The following is an 18824-nucleotide window of genomic DNA, read 5'->3' on the forward strand; positions in this document are numbered from 1 at the left end:
GGGTACCGTAGAGATCAGTGCTGGGCCCCAGCTATTCACAATATGTATCAATGACTTGGATGAAGGAACCAAATTTAATGTTTCCAAGTTTGCTGACGACACAAAACTAGGTGGGATCGTGAGTTGTGAGGAGGATGCAAAGAGGCTTCATGGCGATTTAGACAAGTTGAGTGAGTTGGCAAATACATGGCAGGTGCAGTATAAAGTGGATAAATGTGAATTTATCCACTTTGGAAGGAAAAACGAAAAGGCAGAGTATTATTTAAATGGTGATAGATTGAGAAATGTTGATGTACAAAGGGACCTGGGTGTCATTGCAAGAGGATTTGAGTACAGGAGCAAGGATGTCTTACTGCAGTTATACAGGGCCTTGGTGAGACCACACCTGGAGTATTGTGTGCAGTTTTGGTCTCCTTACCTAAGAAAGGATATACTTGCCATAGAGGGAGTGCAGCAAAGGTTCACCAGACTGATTCCTGGGATGGCAGGACTGTCGTATGAGGAGAGATTGGGTCGACTCGGCCTGTATTCACCAGAGTTTAGAAGAATGAGAGGGGTTCTCATTGAAACATATAAAATTCTGACAGGGCTAGACAGACTGGATGTGGGGAGGATGTTTCCCCTGGCTGGGGGGTCCAGAACAAGGGGTCACAGTCTCAGGATACGGGGTAGGACATTTAGGACTGAAACGAGGAGAAATTTCTTCACTCAGAGGGTGGTAAACTTGTGGAATTCTCTACCACAGAAGGCTGTGGAGGCCAAGTCACTGAATATATTTAAGATGGAGATAGATAGATTTCTAGACACAAAAGGCATCAAGGGGTATGGGGAGAGAGTGGGAATATGGTGTTGAGATAAAGGATCAGCCATGATCATATTGAATGGCGGAGCAGGCTCGAAGGGCCGAATGGCCTACTTCTTCTCCTATTTTCTACGTTTCTATGTACAGCAGTATAAGCTGTAGAAGTCTCTCCCATTATGCCGGATTCTTGGTCCAGAATTAATCCTGATTCATACATCGCGTTTCTTCACTATGCATTCATGGTTATTAAACTGAATGTATTTTTTAATCCTCCCCTTCTTTAATCAGTTCATTGAAACTGTTTCCCCGCTGTGTGCTTATGATCTGGAGGAAGCTCATACCTCTGTGAACACTGGCTTGTTGTTATTCACATCATTGATCCCCACAATGACTTGAGCAATGCTGCTGAGGGACGTGGGCCCTCCAGAGGTGTTGTCATCTGTTGCCGTGATGTTCAGCACATACTGAGGTCCTCGTAGTTTTGGCAGTGGGCTTCTGCGAAGTTTGATAATACCTGTCATTGGATGAAATAATCACTGTGATTAGTGTGGACTCGCTGGGCGCTAAATTGGGCCGTGTAACACCCGTTGGTTTGGCGCTACGCGGCTTCTCGAACATCCAAGATGGCATTTTGGCTGCTCATGCACGTTTCCAGCGTGACGTGTGCCGGACGCCATCTTGATATAGGAGTTAGTGCATGCGCAAATACTGAAAGTTAGGAGAAAATGGATACAATCAGTGTGCAATACTGATTTAAAGTGATAGACACCATTTTGGGACTTAACGCTCAACTCAATGCACAGTCTTAACCCCGACCATCTGAACGTATCTTAGAGTGCTTGGAGGAAACCCACCAGCGCTATTTAAAGTGACCATGCAGGATTTACAAATTAGTGGCTGGATTAATGCTTCTGGCTGCCGATACATTTGTACCTGTTTTTGGAGGTCTCCTATACTTGAATACTTGGACGCAGGGACATAGCCTAACATTTAGAGCCAGGACGTGCAGGAGTGAAGATAGGAAATGCTTCTACACGCAAAGAGAGGGAGAAGTTTAGAACGCTCTTCTGCAAGCGGCAGTTGATGCTAGCTCAATTGTGAATTCAAAATCTGAGATTGATCGATTTCTGTGAGCCAAGGGTATTAAGGAATATGGGGCTAAGGCGGGTATATGGAGTTAGGTCACAGGTCCACCATGATCTCAGTGAATGGCGGAACAGGCTCAAGGGCTAAATGCCTCGGCCACTTGCTGCCTCCTGATATGCGCCACCTTCTTCTGCGAGAAAGCCGGACATGTGTCTGGGTGATGTGCATGTCATGGTTGAATAGCTGCCGGTGTGTGTGGCCTGTGAGTTATGGGTGGGCGGCTTGCAACAGTGGTAATATGTAAGGGTGAGAGGAAGCATCTGATTGGAAGAATTGAGTACTGATGGAAAGAGTTTGTTGGTAGGTGGGTGATGGGGGTGTAGTGTGTGGAGGAGTGGATGCGGCTAGTGGGGCAGTTCGTAGGAGACATCACTTCACAGTTGACATCACTCACCTTGACCACTTGTGTCAAAGCACTGAACTTCTTCCTGCACTGCATCCATGTTCATGGTGCTATGTGCCTGGCATTGACTTCGTCCCCCATTGCCTCCCACTGCCTTTTGGCCTTATGTCTGGAGGGCGTCTTGCCCCCCCCTGCGGATATAGGGTGTTCCTCCTCCTGTCCACCTCTTGCATCAAGGCCTCTAGCGCACCAGCGGAGAACCTTGGTGCATGCACTCTCACAGGCCTGGTACAAACCCAGATCAGCTGATTGGTGAGATCTGGCATGCAGATTGGAGGATGTGGGATTTAGTAGTGCACAATCTTTATTCAATGTTTTAACATAACTCATCAGCATGTAAACATAGGGACAGGACCTGCATCTGTGTCTTATGTGTGCGATATCTAATCTCCGTTGAGACTCCATGCAGATAGCAGACTGCTATTTTTAGCAAGTAACAGGTATCGGCTATCTTTAAGAGATTTGAAGAGACATCTCTTTAAGAGATTGGAGCTTCCCTGCTAGTGGCAGGTGCGAATTGCTTTGAATCGACGTGCAAGGCCTGGATTTCAAAGCAGCCTGACGGTGAGCACTGAAGCCAGACAAAGTTCTCATCCTGCCTGCGCAGGGGCCATTGGGCGCAGGTTTATAGCGGATCACGCTACCTACGCCCAATAATAGGCCCTATCAAATTTTTTCCCCCCACTGACTCTTATTCTCCTTCTGTACAAAGAAATCCCACTGTGTTTTCAGATATCAGCAATAATTATATGTAACTGTTCATATAAAGTATCTCCCCTAATGGTTTAGTGGGTATATCCATTGCGTGATATGGTACTGAGCCATACAGACCAAGTAAAAGATCCCTGTTTATCCTGCTGTACCGGGGAGCCCAACACAGTTTTACAAAGTCAGTGGTGCTGAAATTCCTTGGGTCGTGATCCTGGCCGTTACAGTGGGATTGTGTCCGGTGGTGCCCTCCAGCGCTAACGCTGTCGGAGCTTGCAGGGTCAGTGGGAGGGCATCACTGGGGCAGGTGGATCCAAATGCCACTATGAGCAGTTCTTTGGCACCCACTGTCCACAGAAACTCACCCATTCATTCACCCTTTGGGAAGGGGTTACCAGACTGTTGCAACCTCAGCATTCTGTATTACCTCAAGCTGAGCTTCTGACACCATATCCTCTCAGTCACAAAGACTCTGTAACATTGCCCACCACACCCCTGCCTCAGCCCACCTGCTGATGAAACCCTCATTCATTCCATTGTTACCTCCAGAATAGGAGCATTACTCCAATGTCGTCCTGGTTAGTCTCCCACCTTCCACTCTCCATAAACTTCAGTATGTCCAAAACTCTACTGCCCGTATCCTATCCTGTATCATGTATCATGTCCTGCTCACTCATCACCCCTGTTCCTTGCTGGCCTACACTGGGGCCAAGGCCTCCAACAGCTCAGATTTAAAATTCTCATATCTGTGTTTAAGTGCCTCCATGACCTCACCCTTTAGGGAAAGGGACCTGCCGTCCTTAACTGGTCTGGCCGATACGTGACTCCAGACCCACAGCAATGTGGTTGATTCTTAATCACCCTCTGAAATGGCCTAGCAAGCCACTCAGTTGTACAATCTCGCTACAGAAAGTCACAATAAGAATAAAACCGGATGGACCACCCGGCATCGGACCACTAGGCACCGGACTCAACAAAGGCAAACCAAGCCCAGTCGACCCTGCAAAGTCCCCCTCACTAACATCTGGGGACTTGTGCCAAAATTTGGAGAGCTGTCCCACAGACTAGTCAAGCAACAGCCTGACATAGCCATACTCACAGAATCATACCTTACAGCCAATGTCCCAGACTCTTCCATCACCATCCCCGGGTATGTCCTGTCCCAACGGCAGGACAGACCCACCAGAGGTGGCGGTACAGTGATATACAATCAGGAGGGAGTGGCCCTGGGAGTGCTCAACATTGATTCCGGACCCCATGAAATCTTATGGCATCAGGTCAAACATGGGCAAGGAAACCTCCTGCTGATTACCACCTACCGTCCTCCCTCAGCTGATTAATCAGTCCTCCTCCATGTTGAGCACCACTTGGAGGAAGCACTGAGGGTAGCAAGGGCACAGAATGTACTCTGGGTGGGGGACTTCAATGTCCATCACCAAGAGTGGCTTTGTGGCACCACTACTGACCGAGCTGGCCGAGTCCTGAAGGACATAGCTGCCAGACTGGGCCTGTGGCCGGTTGGTGAGCGAACCAACACGAGGGAAAAACCTACTTGACCTCGTCCTCACCAATCTACCTGTCGCAGATACATCTGTCCATGACAGTATTGGTAGGAGTGACCATCGCACAGTCCTTGTGGAGACAAAGTCCCGACTTCACATCCAACGTGTTGTGTGGCACTACCACCGTGCTTATTGGGATAGATTCAGAACAGATCCAGCAGCTCAAAACTTGGCATCCATGAGGCGCTGTGGGCCATCAGCAGCAGCAGAATTGTATTCCAACAAAATCTGTAACCTCATGGCCCGGCATATTCCTCACTCTACTTGTAACAACAAGCCAGGGGATCAACCCTGGTTCAGTGAGGAGTGTAGAAGCCAGAAGCAGCACCAGGCATACCTAAAAATGAGGTGCCAACCTGGTGAAGCTACAACACAGAGCTACATGCATGCTGAACAGTGGAGGCCACATGCTATAGACAGAGCTAAGCAATTCCACAACCAACGGATCAGATCAAAGCTCTGCAGTCCTGCCACATCCAGTCGTGAATGGTGGTGTACAATTAAACAACTAACGGGAGGAGGAGGGTCCGTGAACATCCTCATCCTCAATGGTGGTAGAGTCCAGCACGTGAGTGCAAAAGACAAGTGCCAGGCAATGACCATCTCCAACAAGAGAGAGTCTAACCACCTCCCCTTGACATTCAACGGCATTACCATCGCCGAATCCCCGACCATCCTGGGGGCCACCATTGATCAGAAACTTAACTGGACCAGCCACATAAATACTGTGGCTACAAGAGCAGGTCAGAGGCTGGGTATTCTGCGGTGAGTGACTCACCTCCTGACTCCCCAAAGCCTTTTCACCATCTACAAGGCACAAGTCAGGAGTGTAATGGAATACTCTCCACTTGTTTGGACGAGTGCAGCTCCAACAACACTCAAGAAGGTCGACACCATTCAGGACAAAGCAGCCTGCTTGATTGGCAGCCCATCCACCACCCTAAACATTCACTCCCTCCACCACCGGTGCACTCCAAGTCACACACCATCCCGACTTGGAAATATATCGCCATTCCTTCATCGTCGCTGGGTCAAAATCCTGGAAGCCCTGACCTAAAAGCACTGTGGGAGAACCTTCACCACACGGGCTGCAGCAGTTCAAGAAGGTGGCTCACCACCACCTTCTCAAAGGCAATTAGGGATGGGCAATAAATGCTGGCTTTGCCAGCGACGCCCATATCTCATGAACGAATAAAAAAACAAACCATCTTCAGCCAGAAGTGCCGAGTGAATGATCCATCTCGGCCTTCTCCCGAATATCCCCACCATCACAGAAGCCAGTCTTCAGTCAATTCGATTCACTCCACATGATATCAAGAAACGGCTGAGTGCACTGGATACAGCAAAGACTATGGGCCCCGACAATATCATAGAATCATAGAATCATAGAATCATAGAAGTTACAACATGGAAACAGGCCCTTCGGCCCAACATGTCCATGTCGCCCAGTTTATACCACTAAGCTAGTCCCAATTGCCTGCACTTGGCCCATATCCCTCGATACCCATCTTCCCCATGTAACTGTCCAAATGCTTTTTAAAAGACAAAATTGTACCCGCCTCTACTACTGCCTCTGGCAGCTCGTTCCAGACACTCACCACCCTTTGAGTGAAAAAATTGCCCCTCTGGATCCTTTTGTATCTCTCCCCTCTCACCTTAAATCTGTGCCCCCTCGTTATAGACTCCCCTACCTTTGGGAAAAGATTTTGACTATCGACCTTATCTATGCCCCTCATTATTTTATAGACTTCTATAAGATCACCCCTTAACCTCCTACTCTCCAGGGAAAAAAGTCCCAGTCTGTCTAACCTCTCCCTGTAAGTCAAACCATCAAGTCCCGGTAGCATCCTAGTAAATCTTTTCTGCACTCTTTCTAGTTTAATAATATCCTTTCTATAATAGGGTGACCAGAACTGTACACAGTACTCCAAGTGTGGCCTCACCAATGCCCTGTACAACTTCAACAAGACATCCCAACTCCTGCATTCAATGTTCTGACCAATGAAACCAAGCATGCTGAATGCCTTCTTCACCACCCTATCCACCTGTGACTCCACTTTCAAGGAGCTATGAATCTGTACTCCTAGATCTCTTTGTTCTATAACTCTCCCCAACGCCCTACCATTAACGGAGTAGGTCCTGGCCCGATTCGATCTACCAAAATGCATCACCTCACATTTATCTAAATTAAACTCCATCTGCCATTCATCGGCCCACTGGCCCAATTTATCAAGATCCCGTTGCAATCCTAGATAACCTTCTTCACTGTCCACAATGCCACCAATCTTGGTGTCATCTGCAAACTTACTAACCATGCCTCCTAAATTCTCATCCAAATCATTAATATAAATAACAAATAACAGCGGACCCAGCACCGATCCCTGAGGCACACCGCTGGACACAGGCATCCAGTTTGAAAAACAACCCTCGACAACCACCCTCTGTCTTCTGTCGTCAAGCCAATTTTGTATCCAATTGGCTACCTCACCTTGGATCCCATGAGATTTAACCTTATGTAACAACCTACCATGCGGTACCTTGTCAAATGCTTTGCTGAAGTCCATGTAGACCACGTCTACTGCACAGCCCTCATCTATCTTCTTGGTTACCCCTTCAAAAAACTCAATCAAATTCGTGAGACATGATTTTCCTCTCACAAAACCATGCTGACTGTTCCTAATTAGTCCCTGCCTCTCCAAATGCCTGTAGATCCTGTCCCTCAGAATACCCTCTAACAACTTACCCACTACAGATGTCAGGCTCACTGGTCTGTAGTTCCCAGGCTTTTCCCTGCCGCCCTTCTTAAACAAAGGCACAACATTTGCTACCCTCCAATCTTCAGGCACCTCACCTGTAGCGGTGGATGATTCAAATATCTCTGCTAGGGGACCCGCAATTTCCTCCCTAACCTCCCATAACGTCCTGGGATACATTTCATCAGGTCCCGGAGATTTATCTACCTTGATGCGCGTTAAGACTTCCAGCACCTCCCTCTCTGTAATATGTACACTCCTCAAGACATCACTATTTATTTCCCCAAGTTCCCTAACATCCATGCCTTTCTCAACCGTAAATACCGATGTGAAATATTCATTCAGGATCTCACCCATCTCTTGTGGTTCCGCACTTAGATGACCTTGTTGATCCTTAAGAGGCCCTACTCTCTCCCTAGTTACCCTTTTGCCCTTTATGTATTTGTAGAAGCTCTTTGGATTCACCTTTGCCTGATCTGCCAAAGCAATCTCATATCCCCTTTTTGCCCTCCTGATTTCTCTCTTAACTCTACTCCGGCAATCTCTATACTCTTCAAGGGATCCACTTGATCCCAGCTGCCTATGCATGTCATATGCCTCCTTCTTATTTTTGACTAGTGCCTCAATCTCCCGAGTCATCCAAGGTTCCCTACTTCTACCAGCCTTGCCCTTCACTTTATAAGGAATGTGCTTACCCTGAACCCTGGTTAACACACTTTTGAAAGCCTCCCACTTACCAGACGTCCCTTTGCCTGCCAACAGACTCTCCCAATCAACTTCTGAAAGTTCCTGTCTAATACCATCAAAATTGGCCTTTCCCCAATTTAGAATTTTAACTTTTGGGCCAGACCTATCCTTCTCCATAGCTATCTTAAAACTAATGGAATTATGATCACTGGTCCCAAAGTGATCCCTCACTAACACTTCTGTCACCTGCCCTTCCTTATTTCCCAAGAGGAGGTCAAGTTTTGCCCCCTCTCTAGTCGGGCCATCCACATACTGAATGAGAAATTCCTCCTGAATACACTCAACAAATTTCTCTCCATCCAAGCCCCTAATGCTATGGCTGTCCCAGTCAATGTTGGGAAAGTTAAAGTCCCCTACTATTACCACCCTATTTTTCTTGCAGCTGTCTGTAATCTCCTTACATATTTGCTCCTCAATTTCCCGTTGACTATTTGGGGGTCTGTAGTACAATCCTATCAAAGTGATCTCTCCCTTCTTATTTTTCAGTTCTACCCATATGGACTCAGTGGGCGAACCCTCGGATATATCCCCTCTCACTACTGCCGTGATGTTCTCCCTAATCAAGAACGCAACTCCCCCTCCTCTCTTACCTCCTGCTCTATCTTTCCTATAGCATCTGTACCCTGGAACATTGAGCTGCCAGTCCTGCCCCTCCCTTAGCCATGTTTCAGTAATAGCTATAACATCCCAGTCCCATGTACCCATCCATGCCCTGAGTTCATCTGCCTTGCCCATCAGACTTCTTGCATTGAAATAAATGCAGTTTAATCTAGACTTCCCTTGGTCTTTGCCCTGCTTTCTCAGACCATCTGTCCGGTCATGTTCTGTACACTCTCCCTTACTGCCTTTTGTTTCTGTCACCACTTTATTTCCCACTGACTTCCTGCATCGGTTCCCATCCCCCTGCCACATTAGTTTAAACCCTCCCCAACAGCACTGGCAAACACTCCCCCTAGGACATTGGTTCCAGTCCTGCCCAGATGCAGACCGTCCAATTTGTACTGGTCCCACCTCCCCCAGAACCGGTTCCAATGGCCCAGGAATTTGAATCCCTCCAGCTTGCACCATCTCTCAAGCCACGTATTCATCTTAGCTATCCTGTCATTCCTACTCTGACTAACCCGTGGCACTGGTAGCAATCCTGAGATTACTACCTTTGAGGTCCTACTCTTTAGTTTAACTCCTAACTCCCTAAATTCAGCTTGTAGGACCTCATCCTGTTTTTTACCTATATCGTTGGTGCCTATATGCACCACGACAACTGGCTGTTCACCCTCCCCCTCCAGAATGTCCTGCAGCCGCTCCGAGACATCCTTGACCCTTGCACCAGGGAGGCAACATACCATCCTGGAGTCTCGGTTGCGTCCGCAGAAACGCCTGTCTATTCCCCTTACAATCGAGTCCCCTATCACTATAGCTCTGCCACTCTTTTTCCTGCCCTCCTGTGCAGCAGAGCCAGCCACGGTGCCATGAACCTGGCCACTGCCACCTTCCCCTGGTGAGCCATCTCCGCCAACAGTATCCAAAACGGTATACCTGTTTTGGAGGGAGATGACCGCAGGGGACCCCTGCACTGCCTTCCTACTCTTCCTCTGTCTGTTGGTCACCCATTCACTATCTCCCTCAGTAATTTTTATCTGCGGTGTGACCAACTCACTGAACGTGCTATCCACGACTTTCTCAGCATCGCGGATGCTCCAAAGTGAGTCCATCCGCAGCTCCAGAGCCGTCAAGCGGTCAAACAATAGCTGCAGCTGGACACACTTCCCGCAGGTGAAGGAATCAGGGATACAGGAAGGAGCCCTGAATTCCCACATCCCACAAGAGGAACATGACACGGCGCTGGGATCTCCTGCCATGACTTAACCCTTAAATTAGCTTAAGAACAACTACAATGTCAAGAGAAAAAAAAAGGAAAGAAAAACTACTTACCACTCCGGCTATAGTGCTGAAGACTTGTGCTCCAGAACTAGCCGCACCTCTAGCCAAGCTGTTCCAGTACAGCTACAACACTGGCATCTACCCGACAATGTGGAAAATTGCCCAGGTATGTCCTGTCCACAAAAAGCAGAACGAATCCAATCCGGCCAATTACCGCCCCATCAGTTTACTCTCAATCATCAGCAAAGTGATGGAAGGTGTCGTCGACAGTGCTATCAAGCGGCACTTACTCACCAATAACCTGCTCACCGATGCTCAGTTTGTTTTCCACCAGGACCACTCAGCTCCAGACCTCATTACAGCCTTGGTCCAAACATGGACAAAAGAGCTGAATTCCAGAGGTGAGGTGAGAGTGACAGCCCTTGACATTAAGGCAGCATTTGACCGAGTGTGGCACCAAGGAGCCCTAGTAAAATTGAAGTCAATGGAATCAGGAGGAAAACGCTCCAGTGGCTGGAGTCATACCTAGCACAAAGGAAGATGGTAGTGGTTGTTGGAGGCCAATCATCTCAGACCCAGGATATTGCTGCAGGAGTTCCTCAGGGCAGTGTCCTAGGCCCAACCATCTTCACCTGCTTCATCAATGACCTTCCCTCTATCATAAGGTCAGAAATGGGGATGTTCGCTGATGATTGCACAGTGTTCAGCTGCATTCGCAAACCCTCAGATAATGAAGTAGTCCGTACCCGCATGCAGCAAGACCTGGACAACATCCAGGCTTGGGCTCGTAAGTAGCAAGTAACATTCGCATCAGACAAGTGCCAGGCAATGACCATCTCCAACAAGAGAGAGTATAACCACTTCCCCTTGACATTCAACGGCATTACCATCGCCGAATCCCCTACCATCAACATCCTGGGGGTCACCATTAACCAGAAACTTAACTGAGCCAGCCACATAAATACTGTGGCTACAAGAGCAGGTCAGAGGCTGGGTATTCTGCGGCGAGTGACTCACCTCCTGACTCCCCAAAGCCTTTCCACCATCTACAAGGCACAAGTCAGGAGTGTGAATGGAATAATCTCCACTTGCCTGGATGGGTGCAGCTCCAACAACACTCGAGAAGCTTGACACCATCCAGGACAAAGCAACCCACTTGATTGGCACCCCATCCACCACCCTAAACATTCACTCCCTTCACCACTGGCGCACTGTAGCTGCAGTGTGTACCATCTACAGGATGCACTGCAGCAACTTGCCAAGGCTTCTTCGACAGCACCTCCCAAACCCGCGACCTCTACCACCTAGAAGGACAAGAGCAGCAGGTACATGGGAACAACACCACCTGTAAGTTCCCCTCCAAGTCACACACCATCCCGACTTGGAAATATATCGCCGTTCCTTCATCGTCGCTGGGTTAAAACCCTGGAACTCCCTACCTAACAGCACTGTGGGAGAACATTCACCACATGGACTGCAGTGGTTCAAGAAGGCGGCTCACCTCCACCTTCTCAAGGGCAATTAGGGATGGGCAATAAATCCTGGCCTTGGCAGCGACGCCCACATCCCATGAACAAATAAAAAAATCCCCTCCCTGTCTCTGTAACCCCTTTTGTACTCTCTGTTCCTCTGACTCTGGATTCTTGTGAACCTCCTCCCCACTTCCTTTGCCCTACCAATGTACCTTCAGCTGGCTAGGTTTGACGCTCTGGAATTCTTTCCCTAAATCCCTCTGCCTCTCCATCTCCCTCTCCTACTTTATTACCCTCTTTAAAACCCATCCCTTTGACCAAGTTTTTGGTCACTCCTCCTAATCTCTCTCTCTTTGGCTCAGCATCCATTAATGTTTTTTCACATTAAAGGCGCTATATAAATGTAATTTAATGTTGTTGAAATGTAGAGAAGTCCCATCAGCATCTGAAAAAGGCAGCCTCTTGCATTCTGATGGATTCATACCATTCTCTTCCAATCTTGACTGACCCAGAGTGTATTTTCAACATTTTCTGTTTCTATTTCCCTTTTATTCGGTCCTAAACAGTGCAGTGTAAATTACCATCACCCCCAGTGAGGACCCAGAGTGGGCAAAACCCAATTCAAACTCTTGGAGTAGAATTATCAAGTGATAATAATGACCCAAAAGATGTTCGGACCTGAGAATCAGAGTGAGCGGTCATTCCTTCAGCCAGCTGTGCAAAGTCTGGAATGATGACAGTAGAATGGTGTTGTCTCCCTAATTTGCAGGGATTTTTAGTACAGCTGTAATCTGACAGAGCCAGAGAATGGTTACTATAATGTTGCACAGCTCACATGTGACAAAACCTGTCCAAATATGTTTCCATAGTTTTACCTTTCTGATCGTCTAGCTCGAAATTTTTGTCTTGGTTGCCTCCTGTGATCGTATAGATAACACTGTCACCATCAGGATCCTTCGCATGAACTGTAGCAACCAGGCTGTTGGGCCCAGCATCCTCGGAAAGAAATGTCTTGTATCTGGACGTAAATGAGAAGAGAATTCTATTAATGCAAGATAACTTTTGAAGCGAAAAAAAAGAAAAGAAAAAGAGAAAAAGAGAAAGACGGCACCACCAACAGTGCAGCACACCCTCAGAACGGCACTGAAGTATCAGCCTAGATTTTGTGCTCAAGTTTCTGGGGTCTGACTCAGAGACGAGAGTGCTACATTATAGTGACCATTCTCTGACTCTGTCAGATTACATCGCCTGTTGCAAAGTCACCGACAAACATCTTCTCAAACACTAAAACCAAGCAAACAGCAGATGTACTTTGGAACATAGAGCTTCATAGCACAAAATGGTTTTGCTGTGCAAATATATATTTACATCAAATGCAATCCAGTCCATATTCTGCACCAAGAAAACAAAGCAATGGGAAAACATTGGGGTCAATTTTCAAAGGGCAGGTGATTTGCGGGCGCCAAACCCGGAAGGCAAGTAGGCAAGTTGCAACCTCGCAACCCTAATCATGCCAATTGAAGCCTCTTCTGGGTTTGGCGCCTGGCGGCCAGCCTAATTGACAGGCTGGTTGCCGACAGGAGCTGCAACGCTGAGGGGGAATGGGGGGAAGAAAGAGAGAGAGAGAAAGAGACCTCATCGGCCACTGCAAGAGAGAGTTGGGGGGGAGACAAAGATCAGGGGTGGGGGGGAGACAAAGATCCGGGGGGAACATCGGGCATTGTCAGGAGGGGGTGAGACCTCGGAGAGACATCGTGGGGGGAGACCTCGGAGAGACATCGGAGAGATATCAGACATCGGAGCAGGGGGGTGCAGGTGACATCGTTTGAAAGCTAGGTTTATTTTTTTTTACATTGTGAAATGTTATTTTATTTCATTTCACCAGGCATGAGTCAGAAGCCGTAGGAAAGCCACCCAGGTAAGTTGAAAATCGTTTTAGGTGGCCAATATGTAAGAAATAAAGTACTTTAAGTACCTCAATGAGGTACATTTGCTTACTTAAATATCGTCCTGCGGCTTTAATTGCCGGCGGGACTTCCAGGTTCGGGAACGGTGCGCGCACCCAGATGAGTCTGTGTGAAACTCGGAAGTCAGTGGGTTGGAGCCGGGATTCGTCCCCGCTCCGGATTTTTGCGATTTTCTTTGCCTCCCCGTTCCCAACGCACATGGATTTTCATTTGAAAATTGAACCCATTGTGTTTGCATGAACAAATGTAGCACTTTCGTTTCAAAGATTAATGTAAGTCCTGCACCTGATTATATTAACAAAGGTCACTGTTTGAGAAACGTCTGTTTCTGATATTAACATTTATGAAAGGGAAGAAACAACTTTCAGAATTATTTAAAGGAAAAGAGAAGCACCAAGAGCAATGCTTTCTGAACAAAACAATTCTCTGTAGGCAATATTTTTGAAAAATTGAACAAATCTCAGGAAATACCATAAATTTAGTTACTGATGCTTTATCCCATGGAGACTCAGAACCACTTTAAAGATGCATGTTATGGGAAGCCTGTGTCCCACCTGAACATCTTTTCAGGAATGAGTGCTTTAGACCTGAAGGCTGATTCAGCGGAAGTTCATCTGGGAAAAGTCAATCCTTCGAGTACCCAGCAATACCTAGCCTGTGCTATTTTATCCTGGATTGCCTCCAGTTCAGACCGCAGGCTCTCTGAAGTACTGACTTCTATATGACTCAACGGAGCTATTCCAGGAGGGACACAAAATAGTCTGTCTTCAAGGGAGGGAAAATTAGTTGCAAAACTAATGTTTTGTTTTAAAAAAGATTTTTAAAAATGAATAATATCCATGGGGTGCATTTTGCACCAAAGGTATTTCTCCCCTCCCCAAACCTCTTAGCTTTCCTTTTCCTTTCAGTAAAAAAACCATTAATACTGCACGGAGAGAATTTCACATACACGTTCTGCGAAAATACAGGGGCTTCATCATTGATGTTAGTCATCCTTATCCTCACTGATGCTGTTCCAGTCCGAGGGGGATGGCCTTTGTCTACGGCAGCAACAACAAATTCATACATGTGGTTGGGACGCTCATAGTCCAGTTGTTGCTTTGGGCTGATGAGCCCCTGAGGGGTAATAGCAAACTCGGCACCCTGGGAGAAGTAGGAAATCTCTGCATTGAGGCCCGTGTCACTATCCTGTGCCAGCACTACATGAGACAAAACACAGTGCTTCAGTTAAGAGGAAAAAGGAATAGCAACTGAAATGTTCATATTATCAATTAGAAATGAATAAGGGTGAAAGCATTTGAGAAGCCCAACAATTAAAAAAAATATAAAACTAAGCACATTCTGAAAAGAGAGGATACTCAACAACTGCAGCTTCCACTTATATAACAGTGTTATGGAGCAAGACAACTTAAAGTGCTCCACAAGAGGGAGAAAAAATTGGGATACCAAACAGGAATTGGGAGAAGAGTTACGGGACGTGACTAGGGTCAAGAGGTTTGAGAATGCTTTTTAAGGTGGGGAAACAGCAAGCAAGGTAGAGAGGTTTAGAGAGACAATTCCAGAAAGCAGGGCACTGACAACCCTTTGAAAATCTAATTTGTCCCATGCGTGAATGGGAATTGAATAACTCATGCACACAGAGGTATGAGTGTGATAAATTCTATATTGGGGTAGAATTTCCCAAGCAGGTTTGCCGATCTACTATAATTTCAACGGAAGATCAGCATAAACCCCAGAGAAAGGGCGGAAACAGGTAGAGTAAAAAAAAACATAATTTGCTCTATTATTACCTCATCAATTTTATTTTAGTGTGGGCTATCAAAGGCACAAGAGGGAGCTTAAATAACTCCATGGCTTTATGTGAAGTAAGTTTTATATCTCCAGACAATCTTTGCTGCCATCTTGAAAATCCCAACAATTATCGCAGTTAGAAATTATGGATACGTACAATCTCAAAATCATATATTTTAATCATTTGTCATTCAGCCTGTTTAAATTTCCAGCTCTGTGACTTTTTGGCTCTCTGAATATTCCAAGAATATATAAGTACATTTTATTTATGTGTGCTGTGGACCTCTGCCCATTGGGACCTGGATTGAGATTGCCCAAACTCATTTATTATGAGGCCCATATAATGAGCGGAAAGAAGAGAATGTTCATCCCATCACTTATTTAATTTATTTAACAGTCTAGTTTGCTTCAGCACAAGCCTTTGGCTGTGCTGTGGGCAAGAGATTTGTTAACTCATCTTCTGCCACAAAAAGACATCAAAGCAGCGATTGTTAGGGCTGTGATGAGGAGGAGCAACTAAAAAGGGTCTGGTAAGTTACAGGAATATTGCTGTATTCCACACTTCTTAAAAAAAACTTTTTTTTAAACTGTGTTCATTCTTGTTCTGTTATATACACATGTACCAACTCTTTCTTTAGGGTAAAAGGGCACAATTTGCACTGATGTAAGTGAGAGCAGATTTATTGATGGTAAAAACCATTTCTGGCCAAATTTGCATTTTCTGTACAACAATGTAATGCATGAATTTAAATATGCAAATACACAATCTTTGCTACTATCTGGAAAACCCCATTGCATTAGAAATTATGAGTAGGTACAGTCTCAAAACCATATATTTTAATAATTTGTCATTCAGCCTGTTTGAATTTCTAGATCTGTGAATTTTTGGCATTCTAAATATTACAAGAAACTCTTCCAGCAACTTTTTGGTGCCTGTGACCCATCATGGGCCTGAACCTCTTAAACTGACTCACACAAACAGAGGATGTGCTGTAAGGCCAGTGGTAGTGCAACTTAAATGCCAGCAACAGAACTACTGCAGAGGCACTGTATTGAAGAGAAAATTACTTGCATTGACTTTTATTTTCTTTAGAAAGACAGTTTTGTGGCACTGAACCTGTCTAACAGTAGCAACTTTTTAGCCTTATTGAAATAATTTTATTGGCAATGATTAAATATACACATTTGGGCCCATTTGAGAAAATGTCACCAACCAAGCATTGAATGCAAAACAACCCAATGAGCTTTCTAATAATAAATTGATTGCATATTTCCACTGCCAAATGCACATTTGCACCACAAATCATCATGAATGTGCTTTTACAATGACTACTGTTGTTGTTATACTACAGGAGCCAGAAGCAGTGAGGTATATTAAACAGCACTGTAGCCTGTAGCTCCCCTGATAGCTCACCTTGTTAAGCCCATGAATAGCTGAGCCATACAGACCAGCTGCAAAGATTTTCTTCCCTAACAGACATTAGTGAACCAGTTGGGTTTTTAATACAATCCAACAGCTTCATGGTCACTTTTATTGATACCAGTTTGTTATTCCAGATTTTTTTTAAACTGAATTCAAATTTTCCAACTGCCATGGTGGGATCATGTTCACTGGATTATTAGTCCACGTCCACTGGGTTACTAGTCCAGTAAAATGACCACTACACTACCGTACCTGGTAAATTAGCCTGGTTCTCCCCCCACACCCTGATTGCTATCCAGTGGCCCCTGTTGGAAGTATGCATGTGTGAAAATTTGGTAAAAACATGATGATTTCCAGTCAGATAGTCTGCCAACATTCATTGTTTAAGCTCATGTATGAAGAATAGCCACTTAGGCGAGTTACTGGAGGGCATTAAGTGCTCCTGGAATCATGCCCCAGCAAGCAAACAACTTCTTCAGGAGAGGAGGGGAGAAAATTGGCAGAAAAAGAGGGGGAGATATTTTTATTTTTTGAAAAACAACTCTGCCTCATTCAACATCAGCAGCATTATACTAGCCTGTAGCAGTGGCACATCAGTTTCCTTCAATTCATGGAGCACCAGTACATATGCACTAACTCAGTGTTACACAACTGTCAAGCCATCTACCCAAAAGAGCCTCAACGGAGATAGTGTGGATGTTCAGATTTTAGATTCAGCAGAATTTTAATGCAAATTTGGTAGGAATACGCACCAATATCAGCATGGTGCTGGCACCAAACTTACTGTTTAACAGCAGAAGTAAATGCACATTAAATTGGATCCGATATGCCTTGAGGAAAGCTGACAAGCTGTTTGGAAGCTTCAAGCTACAAGGAAATACTTTAGCAAACTTGGAGCATCAGCTCATTAAACAAAGTTAGTTGGTGTGTATAACGATGTCAATCCTCTTGCTACTTCTCTCCTGCAGAGGTGGCTTAATTTGAACAATCTCATATTTCTGTCCTGACATGAGTAATCTTTCATTAAATATTCCTTTCAAGGTAGCAAGGAGGTTTAATTAAATGTACTTTCCTAGAATGTCCTTTTTTTATAAAGCTCAAATCTCATTTATTTATAAATGTGTGAAGCACAACCAATTGAGTCAATGTTGACATTTCTAGATCAAAAGTGACCTGAAAATAATCAAAGGAGAAACTCCCGTCATTAGAAGCCCTGCCAGTTTTTTCTCCGTATTAAGAAAACTCACTTCATTCTGCCTTTGACAAGATGGCAGCAATAAAAGGCCATTGCTTTGCTCTTTGTTGATATATATGAAAGCCTTAATCTTACAAACAAATAATGTTCAGCCCTTGCAGATGTGTCAACATTGAAAACACAGCAGAGACAACAAGAAAGCTGGAGCTGGGGGACTAAGTAAAGAGCTCGGATGAGATTTTAACAGCAGGCTCATACTACATGCACCTCCAGCATCCCTCACTAATGAAAACACTGCTCTAGGCTCCACTCAGCTCCAGTTAGGACTGGATCCAGTATTTGCCATAATATTTTAAACACACCCTGGGTACATTCGCTTTACAATTTGCACTAATGTTTCAAATCGAGTCCAATCGTGCAGTCATTTTCCTCCAGAGGGAAACGATTGGACTAGATCTGAATCGTTAGCTTTAATTTTTGTTGATTTAACTCCAGAAAATCTTTTAAATTATTTAATTAAAATAGAACTATTTGTACAACTCTGAGTCAATTTAATATTGGCCTATTTTGTTACGTCCCCTGGTGTATTTTCAAATGTTTAATCTCAGGAATGAGCACCCTGGCTTTTTATAAAGTCACCATTTACAATACACTAACAAATCTACTGTTTAATCTTTAAGATTAGCAATGAGCTGGAAAAATATATCCTTGTGGTATATGTTTTCTCACAATTATGATTGAGTTGTTCACTGTGTTTCTAAGAAAAGAATGCATCATAACACCACAACTTGTAAGCTCTTGCAATTTATACTCATTGGGAACTGTTTGCTAAAATTTGTCACAATGCCAAATCTTGTATGCATACTACACGCACAGTACAGTCTGAGAAATTGTGCGTATGCTATATCAGATAAGCTGGCATTGGGGTGGTCCGGTGGAGCCGGTGCGTAGTATGTCTAATATCTTTGGGGGCA

The 18824-nt window shown here is 45.3% G+C and overlaps 1 protein-coding gene across 1 annotated transcript in view; it reads right to left on the reverse strand.

Annotated features, from left to right (window-relative positions):
• Window positions 1–18824, reverse strand: part of si:dkey-22o22.2 (neural-cadherin) — a 222235-nt gene that overhangs the window by 82576 nt on the left and 120835 nt on the right. The window contains exons 6-8 of the mRNA XM_067977013.1: window positions 14391–14640; window positions 12350–12492; window positions 1144–1316 (exon numbers count right to left, since the gene is read on the reverse strand). Coding sequence (XP_067833114.1) covers window positions 1144–1316; window positions 12350–12492; window positions 14391–14640 — 566 coding nt within the window. The remainder of the gene's footprint in view (window positions 1–1143; window positions 1317–12349; window positions 12493–14390; window positions 14641–18824) is intronic.

The sequence above is a fragment of the Heptranchias perlo genome, chromosome 3, assembly GCF_035084215.1.
Source record: "Heptranchias perlo isolate sHepPer1 chromosome 3, sHepPer1.hap1, whole genome shotgun sequence".
NCBI classification, from domain to species: Eukaryota; Metazoa; Chordata; class Chondrichthyes; order Hexanchiformes; family Hexanchidae; genus Heptranchias; species Heptranchias perlo.